This window comes from Daucus carota, chromosome 8 (assembly GCF_001625215.2).
Source record: "Daucus carota subsp. sativus chromosome 8, DH1 v3.0, whole genome shotgun sequence".
Classification (NCBI taxonomy): Eukaryota; Viridiplantae; Streptophyta; class Magnoliopsida; order Apiales; family Apiaceae; genus Daucus; species Daucus carota.
In genome coordinates, this window is record NC_030388.2 from 17,611,498 (window position 1) to 17,633,835 (window position 22,338).

Consider the following 22,338-nt stretch of genomic DNA (forward strand, 5'->3'; position numbering starts at 1 on the left):
ATGTTTTTTTTTTTACTAATAGCTACGGAACTCTGATATTAAAACAAAAATCTTAGGTCATTCCGTTTGAACGTTCGACTGTACGTGCATATTTTTACCTATTCGTGTTTAATTTTCTATTGCCGAAGATTATTATTACATGACAAAATTTTCATTCTCAATAACATTGACGAAGATTTTCATCCTGAACATCTCGTTACCAATGAGTGGGTTACGGGTTCTGGTTTTAACCGGCCAATTCGAAATCTCAATGCCATAGTGTCATTTCGATTGTTTTAATTGTTACCAAAAAAGTAAACTTATGCGCAACAATAGTACAATTAGAACTCAGGTGAAAAGAATAAGAGGCCGTTTGGGTGAGTTTAAAATAAGTGCTTCAGGCTTAAAGGAAAGAAATGAAATGGGAGTTAAAAGTAAATTAATACTTATAAGTGATTAAAGTGTTTCGAAAATAAGTAGAAGTGATGAAACAAAAGATAGCATTCCTAACATTCCTTAGTTATAATATGTCAATATTTTCGAAATTTATCTAGGGATGCGATGTGTGTCATTTGAGAAAGCAGTGCATTCTAATGTTATGCATTCTAACATTATAATCAATATAGCTGAGGCGTATGGATTGCCCTATCTACCGCCGTATCTAGCAATTGTGGATGGGGTCAAGTATGAAAATGGAGTGAACTTCGCAGTTGCTGGCGCTACTGCACTTGATGCCGAGTTTTACGCATACAAGAAACTGGGACACTTTCTATGGACCAACAATTCGTTAAGGCTGTGTTCACTTGGATGGAATGAAATGAGGGGAGAATGGAATGAAAAATTATATAGAAATTTTATGGAGAAAGAAGAAAGTATGAGCTAATAGTGACTAAATATGAATGAGTTCAATTTTATTGTGATAAAGATTGTAAAGAAATATGATGTAGAGATGGAATGAGCATTCTTTCCAAAACATATGGGATAAAATTCTAGTTTGGTGCCTAAAGTTCAGCAACCATCCTGTATGGGTCAGTTTCGACCGATATCCTGTTGTAATGTTATTTACAAAGGTATATCTAAATTGCTTGCGAGCCGTATTAAAAGGGTGTTGCCATCTTTGATTTCTCCTGTGCAATCTGCTTTTGTTCCTCATAGATCCATTGGGGATAACATTTTGTTGCACAAGCCTTGTGCAAAGGCTACCACCTAAACTCTGGTCCTGCCAGATGTGCCATCAAGTTAGATATTAGCAAAGCTTTCGATAGCCTCAACTGGTCTTTCTTGTTCCGGGTGCTTTCGCGCATGAAGTTTCCTCCTATTTTCATAGAATGGATCAAGGCATGTGTAACCACTTGCATGTACTCAGTTAAAGTCAATGGTGTTCTGGAAGGTTTTTTTAGTGGAAAGGTTGGGGTTCGTCAAGGAGATCCGATCTCTCCTTATTTGTTTGTGATAGCTATGGAAGTCTTAACTTCTTACCTGTGGAAAGCTGCTCAGCTTGTCGAGTTCCAATACCATTGGAGAGCCAAAGAAATTCAACTCCATCATCTGACTTTTGCTGATGATGTTATTGTTGAAATAGAAGTCATGTTTACACTGTTACTATACCACAAGCAGCTGCTGTACACTAGCTTAGCTTAGTCACCTACATATAGCTTGTAATAGTCATAGTTGGTTAGGAGTTGTACACGTTCTATTTACTATCTTGTCTGTACTAGTTCCTATAAATTCCTCGTCCTATTCCCATGTAACTACAACATAGCAATATACAAATTCTGTACTACTTTGCACTACTGCCTCCGCTCTCAACTTATTCATTCTTTCTGTTATACACATATATATACACACACATCAGTATATATATACACATAACACATAAGTTTCTACATGGTATCAGAGCTTTAAGCTCCTTACCTCCGCGTTTTATTCTGCTGTAATCATCGTTCCCGGTGACAAACTCTCTCGGCCATTAAACCAAACAGTTGGCGCAACCCAGTTTCTGACGAGTCAACACAGCAAAATCTTTAACCCGTTTCAACTCATCAAACCCAGAACAACACCCACACAGCGAGTTCTTCCCACAAGTTCAACTAATCACAAGGCATTCAATCCGGCGAACAACCATTAACTCCGGCGAACCACCATAAAACCCGACGAATTACCACACTCGTCTCCACCATAATTTCCGACGAATCACCACACTTGTCTCTTTGGAAAGAAGAAAGAATCAACATCTCTAAACATCAAAGAGTACACGGCCGCTAGTCTGTTGGGTAACCTCGAAAACACACAGTAATATATGTTTTACATATATTTGGTATTTTCTCCCACGTACATCTATCTGTTAATGTTCACAATTTTGGCCAACTTGCATTTAAGTACCCTCAAGTTTCCATATTTTATATTTTTCACATTCATCTTATGAAACGTACACACCAGTCCCTGATTATCTATTTTTTGCTAGAGAGTACTTCAACCTTTTAAAAAGTTGCATTTTTTAACCCTTGTATTTTTACACAAGTGCTTGTAAAAATGGAAAAAGAAAATAGTTCTCCGATTCAGACAATTTTGAATGGCTCGAACTATATAACTTGGTCTCAAGCTATGCGCAGTTACTTGAAAGGAAAAAGACTTTGGCGATATGTCAACGGAGATTTTACAATTCCTATCAGGGAGAAAGATGAAACAGATTCCAAATTGAAGGATCGCATTGAAGAATGGGATGTCAAAAATCACCAAGCAATCACATTTTTTAGAAACTCTTCAGTTTCTAAAATTAATTTACAGTTTGGAAATTATGACACTGCAAAAGAAATTTGGGATTTACTAGCATCAAGATACACTACATCCGATCTTTCTCACCAGTATCAGATCACGGGTTCACTAAGCAAGCAAAAGCAAGAGCCTGGTCAACCAGTTGCAGATTTTCTCTCGCAGATACAATCACTTTGGGATCAATTAACATTATCTGAACCAAAGTGGTTACATACAGAAGATGCTACACTTTATCACACATATCGTGACCAGCACCGACTCATCCAGTTTCTTATGGCTCTCACTCAAGATTTCGAACCAGTTAGAGCTGCTCTTCTTCATCGAGTTCCACTAACCTCTTTAGAAAGTTCTGTTGTTGAACTTATTTCTGAGGAAACTCGACTTGGCCTTGGAAAACTCAAATCTGTGATGGATAATGTTCTTGCTGTACCTCCGGCACCTACTTCTGACAAACCATTTTGCAGAATCTGTCGTCAAAGTGGACATGTCACAAAAGATTGCATGACACTTCGTAATCACACATGTCAACATTGTCATCAAAAGGGTCATTACTCGATACAGTTTTGTAAGAAAAAGCCATCATTCCATTCAAACAAGTTTACTCAGTCTTCCGCTGCCGCAACTTCTGAATCTCCAACCACATCTACTAGTGAGCTAGAATCCTTGCTCAAACAGGTTTTACTTAAAGCCAACTCTCCCTCCACTGCATTCTCTGTCACTTCAGGTAATTCTTGGTATTTTGATTCTGCATGTTGTAATCATATGACAAATGATTCATCCATATTTACCATGAAAACACAGAGTTCATACCTTCCAAATATTCAAACTGCTGATGGTTCTACCATGAAAGTGACACATATTGGAACTGTATCTACAGAAGATCTTAATCTTCCTGACACATACTTCGTTCCTAATCTTTCACTTAATCTTGTTTCCATCGGTCAACTATGTGATCTTGGTCTTGATATTATCTTTACCTCTTCTGGTTGTCATGTACAGGATCCTCAGACAGGACAGATCTTTGGGACAGGACGTAGATGCGGAAGGTTGTTTGAGCTCACTTCCCTTCATCTTCCTACACCAAAAGCATCATCCAATCATCCAGTTGGTTCCTTTTCCACTACAACCAACATCTGGCATTCCCGGTTAGGTCATCCATCACAATCTCGTTTACATAGTCTTATTTCTAGTGGTCATCTAGGTAGTGTTAATGCAGACACAATTGACTGTGTTTCATGTAGACTGGCAAAACATCATGTACTTCCTTTTCCTATTCATTATGAAAAATCATCAGCTACTTTTGATCTAATACATTCTGATATTTGGGGTCCTTCTCCAACTCCAACTATGGGAGGGTCAAGATACTATGTGATATTCGTTGATGATTTTTCTCGTTACACTTGGATATATATTTTGAAAAATCGATCAGAATTAGGAGAAACTTATAAAAATTTTGCCACTATGATTAACACTCAGTTCAAAAAGAAAATCAAGCTTTTCCGTGCCGATAATGCCAAAGAATATAAAGAATCAGATCTTAACAAATTTTTGGCATCATATGGCACTCTTGTCCAAAGTTCTTGTCCTTACACATCACAACAAAATGGTCGTGCTGAACGTAAACATAGGCACATTCTTGATACAGTTCGAGCTCTTCTCATTTCCTCTTCTTGTCCAGAATTATTTTGGGGGGAAGCTGCATTAACTGCTGTTTACACAATCAATATGATTCCTTCTCCTGTTACAAATAACTTATCTCCTTATGAAAAATTATATAAAGAACCTCCGTCATATGATTCTCTTAAGGTTTTTGGTTCTGCATGTTTTGTTCTTCTTCCCCCACATGAAAGAACTAAACTAGAGCCACGTGCACGTCTTTGTTGTTTTATTGGTTATGGTAGTGGTCAAAAAGGATATCATTGTTGGGATCCTATCTCACAACGACTACGAGTTTCTCGTAATGTGACATTTTGGGAACACAAAATGTTCTCATCTATGTCAGATTTTAAAATTGACACTTCTACCAGTATTTCCCACTTTACCGATCCTTTTGTTGATCTACACCCTCCTGATGAAAATATAGAAAATCCATCATCTTCTTCTAACATATTTTCAGCAGATTCTCCACTTGAGCTCACTCAACCATCTTCAACTACTAATGTTCCTCCAACAGAAGTTCAGTCTGAGGATTTTAATGTTGAGCCTGCCACTCTGTCAGATGAGTTTGTTCATCGCTCTACTCGAGTAAGAAAACCTTCTGTCCGACTTACTGATTATCATGTTTATTCTGCTATACAAACTTTACATGAGCCTCAAACATATAGAAAGGCAAGTGTGAATCCTCTTTGGCAGAAAGCAATGGCAGAAGAACTTCAGGCATTAGACAGAACTCACACTTGGGATCTTGTTACTTTGCCCCCTGGCAAAGCTGCAGTCAGTTGTCGATGGATCTACAAAATTAAGACAAAATCTGATGGATCTATAGACAGATATAAAGCTCGTCTAGTTGCAAGAGGTTTCACTCAAGAATATGGGATTGACTACGAAGAAACATTTGCCCCAGTTGCTCGTCTCACATCTGTTCGAAGTTTACTTGCTGTTGGAGCTTCAAAACATTGGGACATGTGGCAAATGGATGTCAAAAATGCTTTTCTAAATGGAGACCTACATGAGGAAGTTTACCTTAAACCTCCTCCTGGTTATTCTCATTCTCAAAATCAAGTGTTCAAGCTTAACAAGGCTCTTTATGGTCTTAAACAAGCCCCTCGAGCATGGTTTGAAAAGTTCCGTACAGTCATTGGTCAACTTGGATTTTCTTCTAGTCCATATGATTATGCTCTTTTCATTCGACGATCTGATCGAGGCATTGTTCTACTTTTGCTCTATGTTGATGATATGATCATCACTGGCGATGATACAACAGGTATTTCTGAGCTAAAAGAATTTCTCAGTCAGCAATTTGAAATGAAAGATCTTGGTACATTAAGCTACTTCTTAGGACTTGAGGTCTCTTCCGTCCCTACGGGTTACACTCTTTCTCAAGTTAAGTATGCATCTGATCTTTTATTGAAGTCTGGGATCAGTGACACTAAGATTGCCTCTACACCTTTGGAATACGAGGTTAAACTCAATCCCGAAGATGGTGAATTACTTACCGATCCTACTTTATATCGTCAATTGGTTGGAAGCTTAATTTATCTCACTGTCACTCGTCCGGATATTGCTCATGCTGTTCATATTGTCAGTCAATATATGTCAGCTCCTCGCACTCCTCACTATACAGCTGTTCTGCACATACTTCGTTATGTCAAAGGCACGATATTTCATGGACTTCATTATTCATACAACTCTTCACTTGAGTTACATGCATATTCAGATGCTGATTGGGGTGGTGATTGATAAGTGGTATTTATACGCACTTATAGGCCTTCATTTCCACTTAAATTGGTTGGTTGTACTTAAGTGTTTAGTGTCTTTTGATGTGTTTTTATTGTTTTTCTGTGCAGGTCACGAGTTGAGGTGATGAAGTGATTTTCTATCATTTTAGGTTGGTTTTGGTGCATTATTTGCAAGAATAGAGAATTATGGAGTCATCACAACTTGGGATTTTGTGGGTACATCTTCTACAAACCCTCACGAGAGCACACTCGTCCACTAGAGCTATCTAGGGGTTTAAAGGGCTTGTTGCATATGCTAAATGCAACCGTGATCACCTACGGAAGTGGTACTAGAAGCGAGGAAGGACATGCACGCGAGAACGAGCTGAACACGAAGAAACAGGGCTGCCATCACAGTCAGTAGCGCGCCCGCGCTAACCTATAGCGCGCCCGCGCTATCCTCGGGTCAACTAGCGCGCCCGCGCTAGTCTAGCGCGGTGGCGCCCAGCAGAACTCCCCGGGCTGATTTTTACAGCTTTTCTGATGGATTTTCGCAGCGGTCGAGGCCCGGTTGACTTGGTCAATGCACTTTATTATTTTTCATGTGTAAAACCCTAGCCTCGTAGTAGTAGAAGTAGTTAGAATATCGGAACAATATCATAGTTTAGTTTAATTATCGAAGCACATTATCAGTTTGTATTAGATCGTTCTTTGCGAGGAAGTGACAGTTTCGAGCAAGATCGTGAACATCAAATCTGTAACGTGTGATCCTTATTATTATTAATTCAAGCATTTTTATTCCATTCAATTCTTGTCTTTTCTTTATAATGTTTTCACTAGAACCCATGATGTTGATTAGTTCGATTATGAACTAACCGCCTTCATGGGATTCTAATGGATTTATCGATGTAGTCTAGTAACGAATATTAATTACTTGATTTTGTGACGTACGTTGAGTTCTTTGCATGAGCCGTGCTTATTCTTCTTAGGAGCGTAGCTAACTTCTAAGTTGTTTGTTAATTCTTTCTGAAGCGAGAGTGGATGATTGAATTTAGAACTATGCCATGTAAACATAGGATTATGTGAATGAAACATAATTTGTGGTAGACTTGAACTATTTTTATCACCCTGTGTAATCACGATAGATGACTTGCTATTAAACCTCTCTGCTTACACTACCGCTATAGAGATATAGGGTCTGAGCTTTGTTGGTGTCCATGAGATTTCTGTCTTAATTGCGGATTTTGATTGGTATGATATGTGTGCAACGAGAGTTGGCATGTATTACTTTCGTGTTGTCTGATTAGGATCAACAGTCGCATGTTAATCAGTAATTTCAATTCTAGATGAATTCGATAATGAAGTTAGAATCCCATGTGTTTTCCTATTCTGAATTTGATTAATAAATTTAGTTATTAGTATAAAAGAAACCATCCTTGTTAATTGTCTTGGCAGTGAAAATTGCTCATACATTGTTGCATAGGTGCGTATTCTTAATTCACCAGTCTCTGTGGGATCGAACTTAATATATTACTTATGATCACGTGCGCTTGCGTGTAGATTTCACCGAACAAGTTTTTGGCGCCGCTGCCGGGGACTCGGTGTTAATTAATTAGTTTACGTACTTGTCATCAGTGTGCATTAAAATTCACTGACTAGGATTCTTTTCTCTTCTCACTTTTCTTCTTTTCTTTATTTCAGGTACTTGGGTCGCGTTTATGCAAACACGTTCTCAGACCCGTAAGAAAGCAATTGATTCATCTTCTACTTCTTCTTCTGATTCTGAAACAATGACAGAACCTGAAGCACAACCAGACAGTAAGGCATTGAAGGATTTCTCTATGCCAAAGATCGATGATATCCAATCAAGCATTGTCAGGCCTGCAATCGCAGCCAAAGCCTTTGAAATCAAACCAGGAACTATTCAAATGGTTCAGAACTCGGTACAGTATGGGGGTTCTCCTACTGAAGACCCCAATATGCATATACGGAATTTTATAGAGATCTGTGACACTTTCAAATTCAATGACGTCTCTGATGAAGCTGTGAAGTTAAGACTTTTCCCATTTTCACTGAAAGATAAGGCCAAGGGATGGTTACATTCTTTACCATCTGGTTCGATTACTACATGGGAAGATCTAGCTCAGAAATTTCTCACTAAATTCTTCCCCATGGCGAAGACTGCTGCGCTACGAAATGCTCTATCTCAATTCTCTCAACAATCAGGAGAAACATTCTGTGAAGCCTGGGAGAGGTATAAAGAGATGCTAAGAAAGTGTCCCCACCATGGTATGCCGGATTGGATGCAAATAAACAGTTTCTACAATGGTCTTGGACCTCAATCCAGACCTATGCTTGATGCTGCTTCTGGAGGTGCGCTATGGGCTAAGAGTTATGAAGAAGCTTATGATCTTATTGAAATGATGGCGGCTAATGAATATCAGAACCCTACTCAAAGACTTACTCAAGGGAAAGTAGCCGGAATTCTTGATCTTGACACGTCTACAGCTATAGCAGCTCAACTTAAAGCTCTCACGATGAAAGTCGACTCTCTGGCTCACCAAGGAATTCAACAGCCAATCATTATTTGCGAATTATGTGCTGGTACTCATGCTACTGATCAGTGTGCCATTTCTAGTGAATCAGCACAATTTGTGAGCAACTTTCAGAGAGGTCAACAGCCTGCTCCAGCTACTTATCACCCTAACAACCGAAATCATCCTAATTTCAGCTGGAGTAATAACCAGGGGTATAACCAACCTCAACAAGGATTTCAACAGGGACCTAAACAGTACAGTCAGGCTGGAAATTCACAACAGTATGCACCTAAACAGCCATATCACACCCCCCCGGGATTTCAGAATCATGGGCAATCAGCTAACGAAAGGTCTGACATGGAAGAGCTAAGGCTCATGTACAAGAGTCAAGCAGTAACTTTAAAAGCCTTGGAGACACAAGTCGGTCAGTTAGCTAACGCTTTACTAAGCAGACCACAGGGGAATCTCCCTAGTGATACAGAAGTACCAGGTAAGAGGGACCCTAAAGAGCAAGTCCAATCCATTACGCTGAGATCGGGAAAAACTACAACAGGGCCTACCTCAACATTAGTACAAGATCAGGGTGATGAACCGCAAGAAATTCCAGCAGAAGTTCCTTCAAATACAATTGGCACCAACCCGACTGTTGAAAAGGATAAGGCTATTCCTGCAGCTGCTCCGATGTCAAAACCAGTATATCCACCACCTCCATTTCCTAGGAGGTTAAAAAAACAGCAGCTGGATAAGCAATTTGGTAAATTCCTAGAAGTATTCAAAAAGCTTCACATCAACATTCCATTTGCTGAAGCACTCGAGCAAATGCCTAGTTATGCCAAGTTCATGAAGGGTATTCTTTCAAAAAAGCTAAAGCTCGAAGAGTTAGAGACCGTGGCTTTAACGGAGGAATGTAGTGCTGTACTTCAACAGAAATTACCACCTAAGCTTAAGGATCCGGGAAGCTTTACTATTCCTTGCACTATCGGGAAGTTCTCTTTTGATAAGTGTCTGTGCGACTTAGGGGCTAGCATCAATCTGATGCCTCTATCTATCTTCACACAACTCGGCCTGCCAGAGCTCAAGCCAACAAATATGTCTTTACAGTTGGCTGATCGTTCGATCACACATCCGAGGGGTATAATTGAAGATGTGCTAGTCAAGGTTGATCAATTAATATTTCCAGCAGACTTCGTGATTCTTGATTTTGAAGAAGACAAAAGGATTCCTATCATCTTGGGTAGACCCTTCTTAGCCACCGGGCAAACATTGATCGATGTCCAAAAAGGGGAACTTACAATGAGAATACAAGATCAGACGGTCACGTTCAACGTATTCAATGCAATGAAATTACCAACCGATGAGGAATCTTGTTTTAGTATGGATGTACTTGATACTACAGCAGAAGCTAATAGCAAGCGGGTTTTACAGGATGATGCGTTGGAAGCGATCCTTACAAATGATGAGGAATGGGGCAGTGAAGAAGAATTGGAAGAAATCCATCACCTTAACTCATCACCTTGGAGAAGGAATTTTGAACCACCTGTCGAATCTCTTGGCTTGGAGGAACAAAAAGAAGATCACAAACCACTACAACCATCAGTAATCGAAGCACCTAAACTTGAACTTAAACCACTACCGGATCACTTAAGGTATGCTTTTCTTGGTGAAGGTTCTACTCTTCCTGTTATTATTGCATCTAACTTGTCAGGTGAGGAAGAGGAAAAACTTTTGAGGGTGCTAAGGGAATTCAAAACAGCGATTGGTTGGACCATAGCTGATATCAAGGGCATCAGTCCCTCCTTTTGTCAACACAAAATTCTCATTGAAGAGGGAAGCAAACCTTCAGTGGAACAACAAAGAAGGCTAAATCCTATCATGAAGGAGGTTGTAAAGAAAGAGATTCTTAAATGGCTTGATGCAGGTATCATATATCCAATTTCAGATAGCTCATGGGTGAGTCCAGTACAATGCGTGCCTAAGAAAGGAGGAATGACAGTAGTAACCAACGAAAAAGGGGAACTCATCTCAACTAGAACTGTCACGGGTTGGAGGATTTGCATGGACTACAGGAAGCTGAATAAAGCTACAAGAAAAGATCACTTCCCTCTGCCTTTTATTGATCAGATGCTCGACAGGTTGGCTGGCCATGAGTTCTATTGTCTGTTAGATGGGTATTCTGGCTATAATCAAATTGCTATTTCCCCGGAAGATCAAGAAAAGACAACCTTTACATGCCCTTATGGTACTTTCGCATTCCGAAGAGTACCTTTTGGTTTATGTGGTGCACCAGCCACTTTTCAAAGGTGCATGATGGCAATATTCTCAGAGATGATCGGCATCAATGTGGAGGTATTCATGGATGATTTTTCTGTATTTGGAACATCTTATGACGAATGCCTCACGAATCTTAGAATGGTTCTTAAGCGCTGTGTGGAAACTAATCTGATTCTCAATTGGGAAAAATGTCATTTCATGGTGCAAGAAGGAATCATATTGGGGCATAAGGTATCTGCCAAGGGACTAGAAGTCGATAAAGCTAAGGTGGAAACAATTAAAAATCTTCCTCCACCACTTTCAGTCAAGGGCGTCCGAAGCTTCCTTGGTCATGCAGGTTTCTATCGGAGGTTCATCAAGGATTTCTCGAAAATTTCTAAACCTCTTTGCAATCTGTTAGAGAAAGACATTCCATTCAAATTTGATGAGGAGTGCTTGGAAGCATTTGAAATCTTGAAAAAGAAGTTGACATCAGCACCTATCATCACTGCACCTGATTGGAGTAAACCATTCGAATTAATGTGTGATGCCAGTGATTATGCTGTAGGAGCTGTACTGGGCCAGCGAACAAGCAATGTGTTTCATGTTATCTACTATGCCAGCAAAACATTAAATGATGCACAATTGAACTACACTACTACTGAAAAAGAACTTCTAGCTATTGTCTTTAGCTTTGAGAAGTTCAGGTCTTACCTTCTTGGAACAAAGGTAGTGGTATATACTGATCATGCAGCCATTCGATATCTCATCACAAAGAAAGATTCTAAACCAAGACTAATTCGCTGGGTTTTATTGCTCCAAGAATTTGATGTGGAAATTAAAGATCGAAAGGGCACAGAAAATCAGGTAGCGGATCATTTATCCAGACTAGAAGATCACAGCAAACAAACTACCGACAACACTCTAATCAATGAATTCTTCCCAGACGAACAGTTGTTTGGAGTTGAAGCAGAAGAGCCATGGTTTGCTGACATTGTGAATTATCTAGTGAGTAAGGTCATTCCTCCAGAATTCTCTTATGCTCAACGCAAGAAATTCCTTCACGATGTGAAATGGTATATTTGGGATGAACCCTTTCTGTTTAAACAAGGAGTCGATCAGATTCTCAGACGGTGTATTCCTAATAATGAAGTTGAGGGAGTTTTGCGCGAGTGCCATTCCACTGGTTATGGGGGCCATTATAGCGGAGAGAAGACAGCAAAGAGGGTACTTCAAGCAGGTTTTTACTGGCCAACTCTGTTTAAAGATGCTCATCAATTTGTGTTGGGTTGCGATCGATGTCAACGTACAGGTAATATTTCTAGGAGGAATGAAATGCCTCTTAAAATGCTTTTGGAAGTTGAAATATTTGATGTTTGGGGTATTGACTTTATGGGACCGTTCGTTTCGTCTTGCAACAACCAGTATATTCTATTGGCAGTTGATTACGTGTCTAAATGGGTGGAGGTGAAAGCCTTACCTACAAATGATGCTAAGGTGGTTTTGCAATTTCTACAAAAACAAATCTTTACCCGTTTCGGAGTCCCTAGAGTCATTATCAGTGATGAAGGCTCTCATTTCTGCAATCGGAAATTCACAACCTTGATGACGAGGTATAATATCAATCACCGGGTTGCTACTGCTTATCATCCTCAAACAAATGGTCAAGCTGAAGTGTCTAACAGAGAGATCAAACGCATATTAGAGAAGGTGGTTAACCCTTCTAGGAAGGACTGGTCCTTACGATTAGATGAGGCTGCTTGGGCTTATCGAACAGCTTATAAAACACCGTTGGGTACTTCTCCATTTCAGTTAGTGTTTGGCAAGGCTTGTCACCTACCAGTTGAGTTGGAACATAAAGCTTATTGGTCCCTAAAGAAGTTGAACTTCGACTTACAATTAGCTGGAGAGAAACGAATGATGCAACTCAATGAGCTAGAGGAGTTTCGCCTCCGTGCTTATGAAAATAACAAACTCTACAAAGAAAAGGTGAAAAGATTGCATGATCAGCGGCTGATACAAAAATCGTTTGTGGTTGGTCAATTGGTGCTATTGTATAACTCTCGGTTGAAGCTGTTTCCAGGGAAACTCAAGTCACGCTGGTCAGGGCCATTTACAGTCAAGACGGTATTTTCCCACGGTGCAGTAGAAATCTATGCAAGATCACCGGAGGAATCATTTAAGGTTAATGGTCAAAGGTTGAAGCCTTACTTTGGCGGAAATGTGAATCGTGAGGTACAAACCACGATTCTTCAATCGGAATCGGATTAATTCTGGACTTCACGTCGAGTTAACGACGTTAAACAAGCGCTTCGTGGGAGGCAACCCACGCATTGGAACCACATTGTACCATTGTAAACCTCAAAAACACAAAAATCGAAAAAATTCAGCCTCCGGTGTCAGACACTAGCGCGCCCGCGCTAGTGTCAGCGCGCCCGCGCTAAGTTGCACAGCGCGCCCGCGCTATACTTAGCGCGGCCGCGCTACTGACTGCCGGGACTGGCGAATTTTCTCCCAAAAATTATTTTTTTTTTTTTTCGTTTTAAAAAGCCCACAATCCTAATTTTGCATGCCTAGCCCGAAATACATCCCATAAAACCCTAACTCAACTCTACAATCCTTATATAAACACAAAACCCATATCCAAATCCCATTATAATTCTCTAAACCCTAATTATATATACACATCCATACACACAACCTTCATCCAATCTCTCAAACCCACTACACACAAATCTCTTGCAACTCTAAATCTCTACCAATGGCACCCAAAAGAGCCCGAAGATCACAAGGAACAAGCACCCAAGCCCCCGCATCTAGCGATTCTTCCTCGATGGGTGAGGTTGAGTTCACCTCGGATGGTGCGCGAACCGAGTTTCAACGGCTTATGAATAAGTCGTTAGTCAAGGAGAGGGGATTCTTACCCACGGCGGAGGATGGTGAGCTTTTGAACATGGTTCAAGAGCGGGGTTGGGAATCTTTTTGCGAGGCTCCGGAGGCGGTTCCCTTGGCTATTATTCGAGAGTTCTATGCTAATGCCAAGGAGAATCGCGATGGATTCACGGTGGTGCGGGGAATCCGTGTTGATTATAGTGCGGAGGCGATCCGCCGAGTTATTGGGGGGCGTGCCAGGCGCCGTAATGAAGAAGATTGGGTGGTTGAGAGGATTGGGCGTGCCAAACGCCGTTTTGATGACGATCCAATTGATTTTGAGAAGTTGGTGTATGACATGTGTGTACCGGACACGCATTGGAAGATGACTGCACCTCCTTTGCCGGCACATGTTTCTTTTCCTGCAGCTGCGTTGAACCGGTATGCGAAGGCGTGGAACGCCTTCATCTGTGCTAACATCATGCCATCTTCACATGGGCATGAGGTGACAGTGGAGAGAGCTATTCTGCTCTTTGGGATTGTCTCGGGCAAGTATATTGATCTGGGACATGTTATTCATCAGGGGATTCTGAGGTTCTTGAAGGGAGGAACCACTGGTGCCATTCCATATGGCACAATTGTTACGAAGCTCTGTCGATCGAGCGGTGTTCGTTGGCCATCCAACGAGCAATTACAGTTGCCAGGGACACCTATTGATCATTCGGCGATCAGTCGGATGACAGAGTGGGATGGAGGAGTTCCCCACCCTCGAGGCCTCGGGTACTTATATGATGAGATGCCAGGGGGACGTCCAGAGTTTGTGAGGAGGGAGCAGCCTAGAGCTTCTGGAGCTGGTACTTCACAGACGGAGAGGAGCTCCGAACCGATGGGAGATGCTCATTATCGCCGCCTAGCGAGACGGATGGATACCATGCATGACATCCACCAGAGGTTTGCTTTTGATTTGACACAGGCTCTAGGTAGTGCTTTTCAGGCACAGGGGGTCACAGTTCAGTGGCCGGTATTCGGAGCAGGGATGCAGTATCCTCCACCTGATTCACCTCCAGCAGAGGAGGGGGAGGACTCGGACTCCGAGTAGGTATGTGGGTGCTCTAGCCTTTTTATCACTTTCAATGGGGACATTGAAAATTTTAAGTTTGGGGGTTGGTAATCTAAGGAAGAGCATATTATTAGATAGTTTTTTTTATTATTTGCATGTGTTAGTTAGTTCATGTAGTTCACGTTTTTTTTATTTTACTTTGATTATTTCTCACGTTTTCTTTCTATTTTTCCCATATTTTCTTTATGTTTACATGTTTAGTGGTAGTTGTCATAGTTAGTATCACGAGCATTTGCATGAATTATGAAGTTAAGCCAAGTTAATTGCCTATGATGAGTTATGTGCGGAGTTCTTGATTAGTAGTTTCGATTGCAATGCTAGGTTAGTACTTGGAAATTGCTTGTGTTGGAAGTTGTAATTCACATATGTTCTTGAGATAGGATTTAGACGAAATTCCATGAATTCTAGGATTGAATTGAACACCCTTCAGCTTAAGTCTGTAAATCTTAAGTTTGGGGGAACTGAGGAGTAGATATGCCATTCAAAAAAAAAAAAAAAATAGTAGTAAATAAAATTCACTAGAAAAATAAGTGGTAGAATTAACTAGGTTGAGCTCATTAGTACTCGAGTAATTAAGTCTGAGGGGACTTTGTGCCTAACAACCTAAAGCCCTTCGTGGTTTGGGATTGTTGACCCAACGCTCGCTACATGGGTACTAGTGCATAAATCTTTAGGGATCTCAACCATTGCACAGTTAAATAAACCACTAGAATAAAGTGAATAATTGGTGTGTGAAGTCTTGTGGTGTTCGTAACGCATTTACACTGCGAAGCGCTCTGACCTTAGACCAAGCAATTAATCACCAATAAAAAGAAAAAAATATATATATAGTGAATAAAATAGAAGGGTGTGGACATTCTTTGGGACCTTGGCTTTAGTTGGACGTGAGTGACGGGGTGTAGTTTTAAACTTTTACGATTCTTGATTGGGATTCTGTGGGAGTAGTAGTTTTTGTCTTGTCTCAATAGAAGAGCATGCTTGCACACACGGGCACTCCACACTTGTAAATAGAAGAGTAATTGACTTGGTAGCGAGAGAGATGAAATTCGAGAACATTAGCACATTCTGAGGTATTATAATTGGCAAGGCAATTACTTCATAGTTTACTCATTCATCACGTAGTTGCATTCATGCATTGCATTGTATTATTGTATAGTGTCGTTGACGCTTGAGGACAAGCATCAGTTTAAGTTTGGGGGTGTGATAAGTGGTATTTATACGCACTTATAGGCCTTCATTTCCACTTAAATTGGTTGGTTGTACTTAAGTGTTTAGTGTCTTTTGATGTGTTTTTATTGTTTTTCTGTGCAGGTCACGAGTTGAGGTGATGAAGTGATTTTCTATCATTTTAGGTTGGTTTTGGTGCATTATTTGCAAGAATAGAGAATTATGGAGTCATCACAACTTGGGATTTTGTGGGTACATCTTCTACAAACCCTCACGAGAGCACACTCGTCCACTAGAGCTATCTAGGGGTTTAAAGGGCTTGTTGCATATGCTAAATGCAACCGTGATCACCTACGGAAGTGGTACTAGAAGCGAGGAAGGACATGCACGCGAGAACGAGCTGAACACGAAGAAACAGGGCTGCCATCACAGTCAGTAGCGCGCCCGCGCTAACCTATAGCGCGCCCGCGCTATCCTCGGGTCAACTAGCGCGCCCGCGCTAGTCTAGCGCGGTGGCGCCCAGCAGAACTCCCCGGGCCGATTTTTACAGCTTTTCTGATGGATTTTCGCAGCGGTCGAGGCCCGGTTGACTTGGTCAATGCACTTTATTATTTTTCATGTGTAAAACCCTAGCCTCGTAGTAGTAGAAGTAGTTAGAATATCGGAACAATATCATAGTTTAGTTTAATTATCGAAGCACATTATCAGTTTGTATTAGATCGTTCTTTGCGAGGAAGTGACAGTTTCGAGCAAGATCGTGAACATCAAATCTGTAACGTGTGATCCTTATTATTATTAATTCAAGCATTTTTATTCCATTCAATTCTTGTCTTTTCTTTATAATGTTTTCACTAGAACCCATGATGTTGATTAGTTCGATTATGAACTAACCGCCTTCATGGGATTCTAATGGATTTATCGATGTAGTCTAGTAACGAATATTAATTACTTGATTTTGTGACGTACGTTGAGTTCTTTGCATGAGCCGTGCTTATTCTTCTTAGGAGCGTAGCTAACTTCTAAGTTGTTTGTTAATTCTTTCTGAAGCGAGAGTGGATGATTGAATTTAGAACTATGCCATGTAAACATAGGATTATGTGAATGAAACATAATTTGTGGTAGACTTGAACTATTTTTATCACCCTGTGTAATCACGATAGATGACTTGCTATTAAACCTCTTTGCTTACACTACCGCTATAGAGATATAGGGTCTGAGCTTTGTTGGTGTCCATGAGATTTCTGTCTTAATTGCGGATTTTGATTGGTATGATATGTGTGCAACGAGAGTTGGCATGTATTACTTTCGTGTTGTCTGATTAGGATCAACAGTCGCATGTTAATCAGTAATTTCAATTCTAGATGAATTCGATAATGAAGTTAGAATCCCATGTGTTTTCCTATTCTGAATTTGATTAATAAATTTAGTTATTAGTATAAAAGAAACCATCCTTGTTAATTGTCTTGGCAGTGAAAATTGCTCATACATTGTTGCATAGGTGCGTATTCTTAATTCACCAGTCTCTGTGGGATCGAACTTAATATATTACTTATGATCACGTGCGCTTGCGTGTAGATTTCACCGAACAGTGATCCATCTACCAGATGTTCTACTACAGGATTTTGTTTCTTCCTTGGTGATTCACTTATCTCTTGGCGTAGTAAGAAACAGTCACTTGCTTCTAAATCAACTGCTGAGTCAGAATATCGAGCTCTTGCAGACACCACACAAGAGCTAATTTGGCTACGATGGTTACTTGAAGATATGAGTGTCATTCATCCTCCAGCTACTCCAATTTATTGTGACAGTAAGAGTGCTATTGACATTGCCCACAATGATGTATTTCACGAACGCACTAAACATATAGAGATTGATTGTCATTTCACTCGTCAACAAGTTGCAAAAGGCACAGTTCGTTTACATGGTATTTCTAGTGCTGATAATACTGCAGATCTCTTTACAAAACTTCATCCTCCCGGAAGTTTTCGTGATTTTGTTTCCAAACTAAAGTTGGTTCTTCAACCATCTTCAGTTTGAGGGGGGGTGTTGAAATAGAAGTCATGTTTACACTGTTACTATACCACAAGCAGCTGCTGTACACTAGCTTAGCTTAGTCACCTACATATAGCTTGTAATAGTCATAGTTGGTTAGGAGTTGTACACGTTCTATTTACTTTCTTGTCTGTACTAGTTCCTATAAATTCCTCGTCCTATTCCCATGTAACTACAACATAGCAATATACAAATTCTGTACTACTTTGCACTACTGCCTCCGCTCTCAACTTATTCATTCTTTCTGTTATACACATATATATACACACACATCAGTATATATATAAACATAACACATAAGTTTCTACAGTTATGCTTTTCAGTAAGGGAAATTTTTCTTCTGTGTCTGCCTTAATGTCTGGGGTTAGCAATTTCTCTTCTGTCTCGGGTTTACTTCCTAACAAATCGAAGTCGTGCTGTTTCTTCGGAAATGTTCCTGAAAATGTATGCTCAGAGATTGTTAATACTCTGGGATTTCAGAGAGGTTCTTTGCCTATAAACTACTTGGGACTTCCGTTAGTTACTTCTAAGCTTTCAAAAAGCAATTGTCTCCCTCTGGTTAATCGCTTCAGCAAGAAAATTGAGAATTGGACCACTAAGTCTCTTAATTTTGGAGGAAGACTGCAACTAGTTAATACTGTGCTCGGAGGCATGTTAAGCTACTGGTACTTCTTTCTCTTTCTGCCGCAGTCCACTCTTCAGCAATTAAATTCCATTATGTTTAAGTTCTTGTGGGGAGGGTATCATAAACCTACTGGTCGGTGCCATTATAAGGTTAATTGGATTGACTGTTGCACACCCAAGGAGGAGGGTGGTCTGGGGATTAAGAATTTGTTTGTGAGCAACTCTTCTGCTATCTTCTACCAGCTTTGGAGGATTATTTAGCCTAACTCAAATTCTATTTGGGTTATGTGGTTCCGTAAATGTTTATTGAAGAACAAAGCTTTTTGGTCCTCTCGATTACCTTACAAATGCTCTTGGCTGCTAGGAAAATATTCAATTGTAGAGATCAAGCTATTTCTCATATTAGATATATTATTGGTGCTGAATCCGGATTTCTTTTTTGGCAGGACCCTTGGTTTCGAGGGAGATCTTTAACTAGTGCTTTCCACCCTGATATTATTTCTATCACTGAATCAAATCCTATGGCTCTTGCCAGAGATTTTATGTCTGATTGTGAATGGAATATTCCTCACTCGGACCATGTTGGCTTGTTTGATCTTAAACAACAAGTCTCCCAGATTCGTATTCAAAGACAGGAAAAAATTACTTGGGATGATTTGTATGCTAATTCTGTATCCCGTGCTGCCATTTATCAATCTATTCGAACCTCCAATCAGGTTTGCCCTTGGTCCAATATTGTTTGGGACTCCTTTATAATGCCCAAGTGTGCGTTCTTCTTCTGGCTGGCCATCAAGAATCGCTTGTTAACTAAGGATAAAATGAGGTTGTTTGAGATGCAGGTTGATCCTCGATGTGTTCTGTGTAATGGGGGCTTGGAATCTTCTCACCATTTATTCTCTAACTGTCCTTTCTTTGCGGCCTTGCGTGCTGAGAGTCCAGTTCAGTTCAATGCTGATTGGGATTTATGCAGAACTGGTGCTTTTTTTATTGGTAACACTAGCAGAATTAAGAAAAGGATTGGTGGATTGTTTATTGCAGTTGCTATCTACCACACCTGGAAGGAGAGAAATTTCAGAATTCATAATGTTGGTAAACATAATTCCCCATCAAGAGTCCTGCTGCGTGTTAAGGAAATGGTCCGGGAAAGACTATTCTCCTGTAACAGCTTCAAGAGAATGGCTGCCAATCATCCTGGCATCATCCCATTGCTTTATTAGATGTTATTTCTAGATAGTCTGTTGTAGTGCTGTAGTGTTGTTGTCTAGTTGCTGAGTTAATCTTCTTTCTGTTGTCTCCTTGAGTTTCTTATGCTTGCTCCTAGTTAGGGAATTTCCTGTGTTATCGTATTTCTTTCTCCAGGGGCTTGCCCTCTGGATCTTGTATTAGTGTTTCCGTTTTTTCAATAAATTTTATTTAGCAAAAAAAAAAAAAATTCTAGTTAAAATAGTAGGAATGGAATGATTGAAGGAATGAAAATTGTATATATTTTCTTTGATCAACACCATTTTTGAGTGTAAAATTTATTCCATTCTCCCTTCATTCCATTCACTCCAAGTGAACACAACCTAAGTGTTCAGCTTGGCTGGTTCAAGAAGCTCAAATCAACCTTATGCACAACAAAACAAGGTAACTATAGAACATCGTAGCAACCATGTTGAAATATAACATAAAATCCATTTGAGGTCTTTCTCTAAAACATTAAGGTTTTAGCAGATGTAATGGTTCAACATGGTATCAGAACCAGGTTTGCCGATCCATTTGGGTCTTCCTCTAACACTTTAAAATTTTAGATGGACTATTTTTCAAAAACTTTATGCATGCATGTTTTTTAAAAATTGTAAATGACTCTGCTTTGCTATTCTGTTCTGACGTAGAATGTGACAACTATTTCAAGAAGTCACTGTTTCTGGTGGGAGAGATTGGTGGAAACGACTACAATTACCCGTTATTTGGTGGTGCAAGCCCGAAAGAGCTCGAAGATTTAGTGCCTCTAGTTCTTGAAAAGATCATTTCAACAGCTAGTGTAAGACTTTTAATCATTCAAATTAAATTACCTCCCGAATCTTCGCGTATAATTTAATTACTTTCTTCCCCATTAGACGCTGATAGAGGAAGGTTGCTTGCCAGCGTACTTGACCCTCTTCCTTACACTGGAGAAAGCAGCCTACGATAGAAATGGGTGCTTGAGAGCGCACAACGCTTTTGCAAAGTTTCACAACAAGCAACTCCAGTTTGCTTTGGGTAGCTTGAGAGCTAAATATCCGCATGCTAACATCATGTATGCGGATTACTACAATGCAGCTAAGAAATATGTTCACAATCCGCTACATCATGGTGAGTAATCACATATATTCCCATCCAACAAAATGAGTCCTCCAGTTCTAAGATATTCTCATTGTGACAAACATTTCAAATGAGCTGGTTACATGACATGGTATCCAAATCATACATTTGATTAGTGTCTGCCGGTAAACATCACTAATTGTATGTCCGTGTATCGTCATAATATATCTTACTTTCGAAAACAGAAATAAAAACATATATCATACATATGAAAATTAAAATGCAGGATTCACAAATGGGGTATTGGTTGCATGTTGTGGAGGAGGAGGATCTTTCAACTTCAACAGTAGCGCAAGTTGTGGGCGCACTGGGTCCAAAACATGCACTAATCCTTCTACATATGCTAATTGGGATGGAATTCACTTAACTGAGGCAGCTTATGGGTTTATAGCCAAGGCTTTAATTCATGGTTCTTTCACATCACCGCCTATACACTAACAATTTATTATCGTCGCAAGTAGTATTTCTTCTTTTTTTTTTCTCAGGGTAATATATCTGGTGTATTAACTATTGCACGGGCTTTACTTTTATTTTTTGTCATGTAAACGTGGACCGGTGTAACCATAATCATATATGGTACATATCTGAAGATCTGTTCGTGAATCGTGATCTTAATAATTGCTACACCAAGTTTTTGCTCTTCTTTCATTTATATGTACGAGCGTGCGTACAATGTGTGGTACCGAATAAAACTGATGTTTTTAGCTGAGGTAAAATACCACAAATTTTATTGAACTGATAAAGATATAACACAGAGATATTTTTCATATGCAAAAACAAGCAAGAAAAGCTGAAAATATATCACTATCTTCATTTTCTTATATGTACAGAATGCACCACATTTTCTTATATGTATAGATATTGGTTAAGGTCTTGCTGCATCCGGCAGCAAGACCTTGACCAATATCTATTCAACAAAGATGAACCAAAATATTAACAGAAGAGTAATAACTTACACTGAAACATTATCAAAAACACCATCTTCACTTTAAACCTAAAAAAAAAGCCAAAATAACATAATCTTGAGTGAAAACCTAAAAAACAAAAAATGAAAAGAACATATAAACAGTGGAAAGATGTTAAATTTGGGAGAAATGGAATGATTAAAGTGTAAAAATACTTAACCGTTGTGTGTGTTGTACATGAATAAGGCAGAGTAATGTAAGAGAATCTAAGAAGGTAGAACTCTTGTATTACAATCTGGTGTTTCTTTACATGCTCAAGAGCCAGCTTTATAGAGTAG

The 22,338-nt window shown here is 39.7% G+C and overlaps 1 protein-coding gene and 1 non-coding gene across 2 annotated transcripts; one reads left to right on the plus strand and one right to left on the minus strand.

Annotated features, from left to right (window-relative positions):
* The first annotated feature begins 535 nt into the window (after positions 1-535).
* Positions 536-21,533, plus strand: LOC108198251 (GDSL esterase/lipase At5g45910). Its single transcript, XM_064083744.1, has 5 exons — positions 536-771; positions 20,323-20,378; positions 20,627-20,821; positions 20,862-21,086; positions 21,322-21,533. The coding sequence occupies exons 1-5, from the start codon at positions 536-538 to the stop codon at positions 21,531-21,533; spliced, it is 924 nt and encodes a 307-aa protein (XP_063939814.1).
* LOC135148585 (small nucleolar RNA R71) lies at positions 8,318-8,424 on the minus strand. Its single transcript, XR_010286664.1, has one exon. It is a non-coding gene; the product is annotated as a small nucleolar RNA R71 (small nucleolar RNA).
* Positions 21,534-22,338: the final 805 nt, after the last annotated feature.

Coding starts and splice junctions, on each gene's coding strand:
- LOC108198251 (XM_064083744.1), top strand. CDS start 536: ATGCGATGTGTGTCATTTGAGAAAGCAGTGCATTCTAATGTTATGCAT. Junction 772..20,322: donor TGGACCAACAATTCGTTAAG/GCTGTGTTCACT, acceptor ACACAACCTAAG/TGTTCAGCTTGGCTGGTTCA. Junction 20,379..20,626: donor CTTATGCACAACAAAACAAG/GTAACTATAGAA, acceptor GTTCTGACGTAG/AATGTGACAACTATTTCAAG.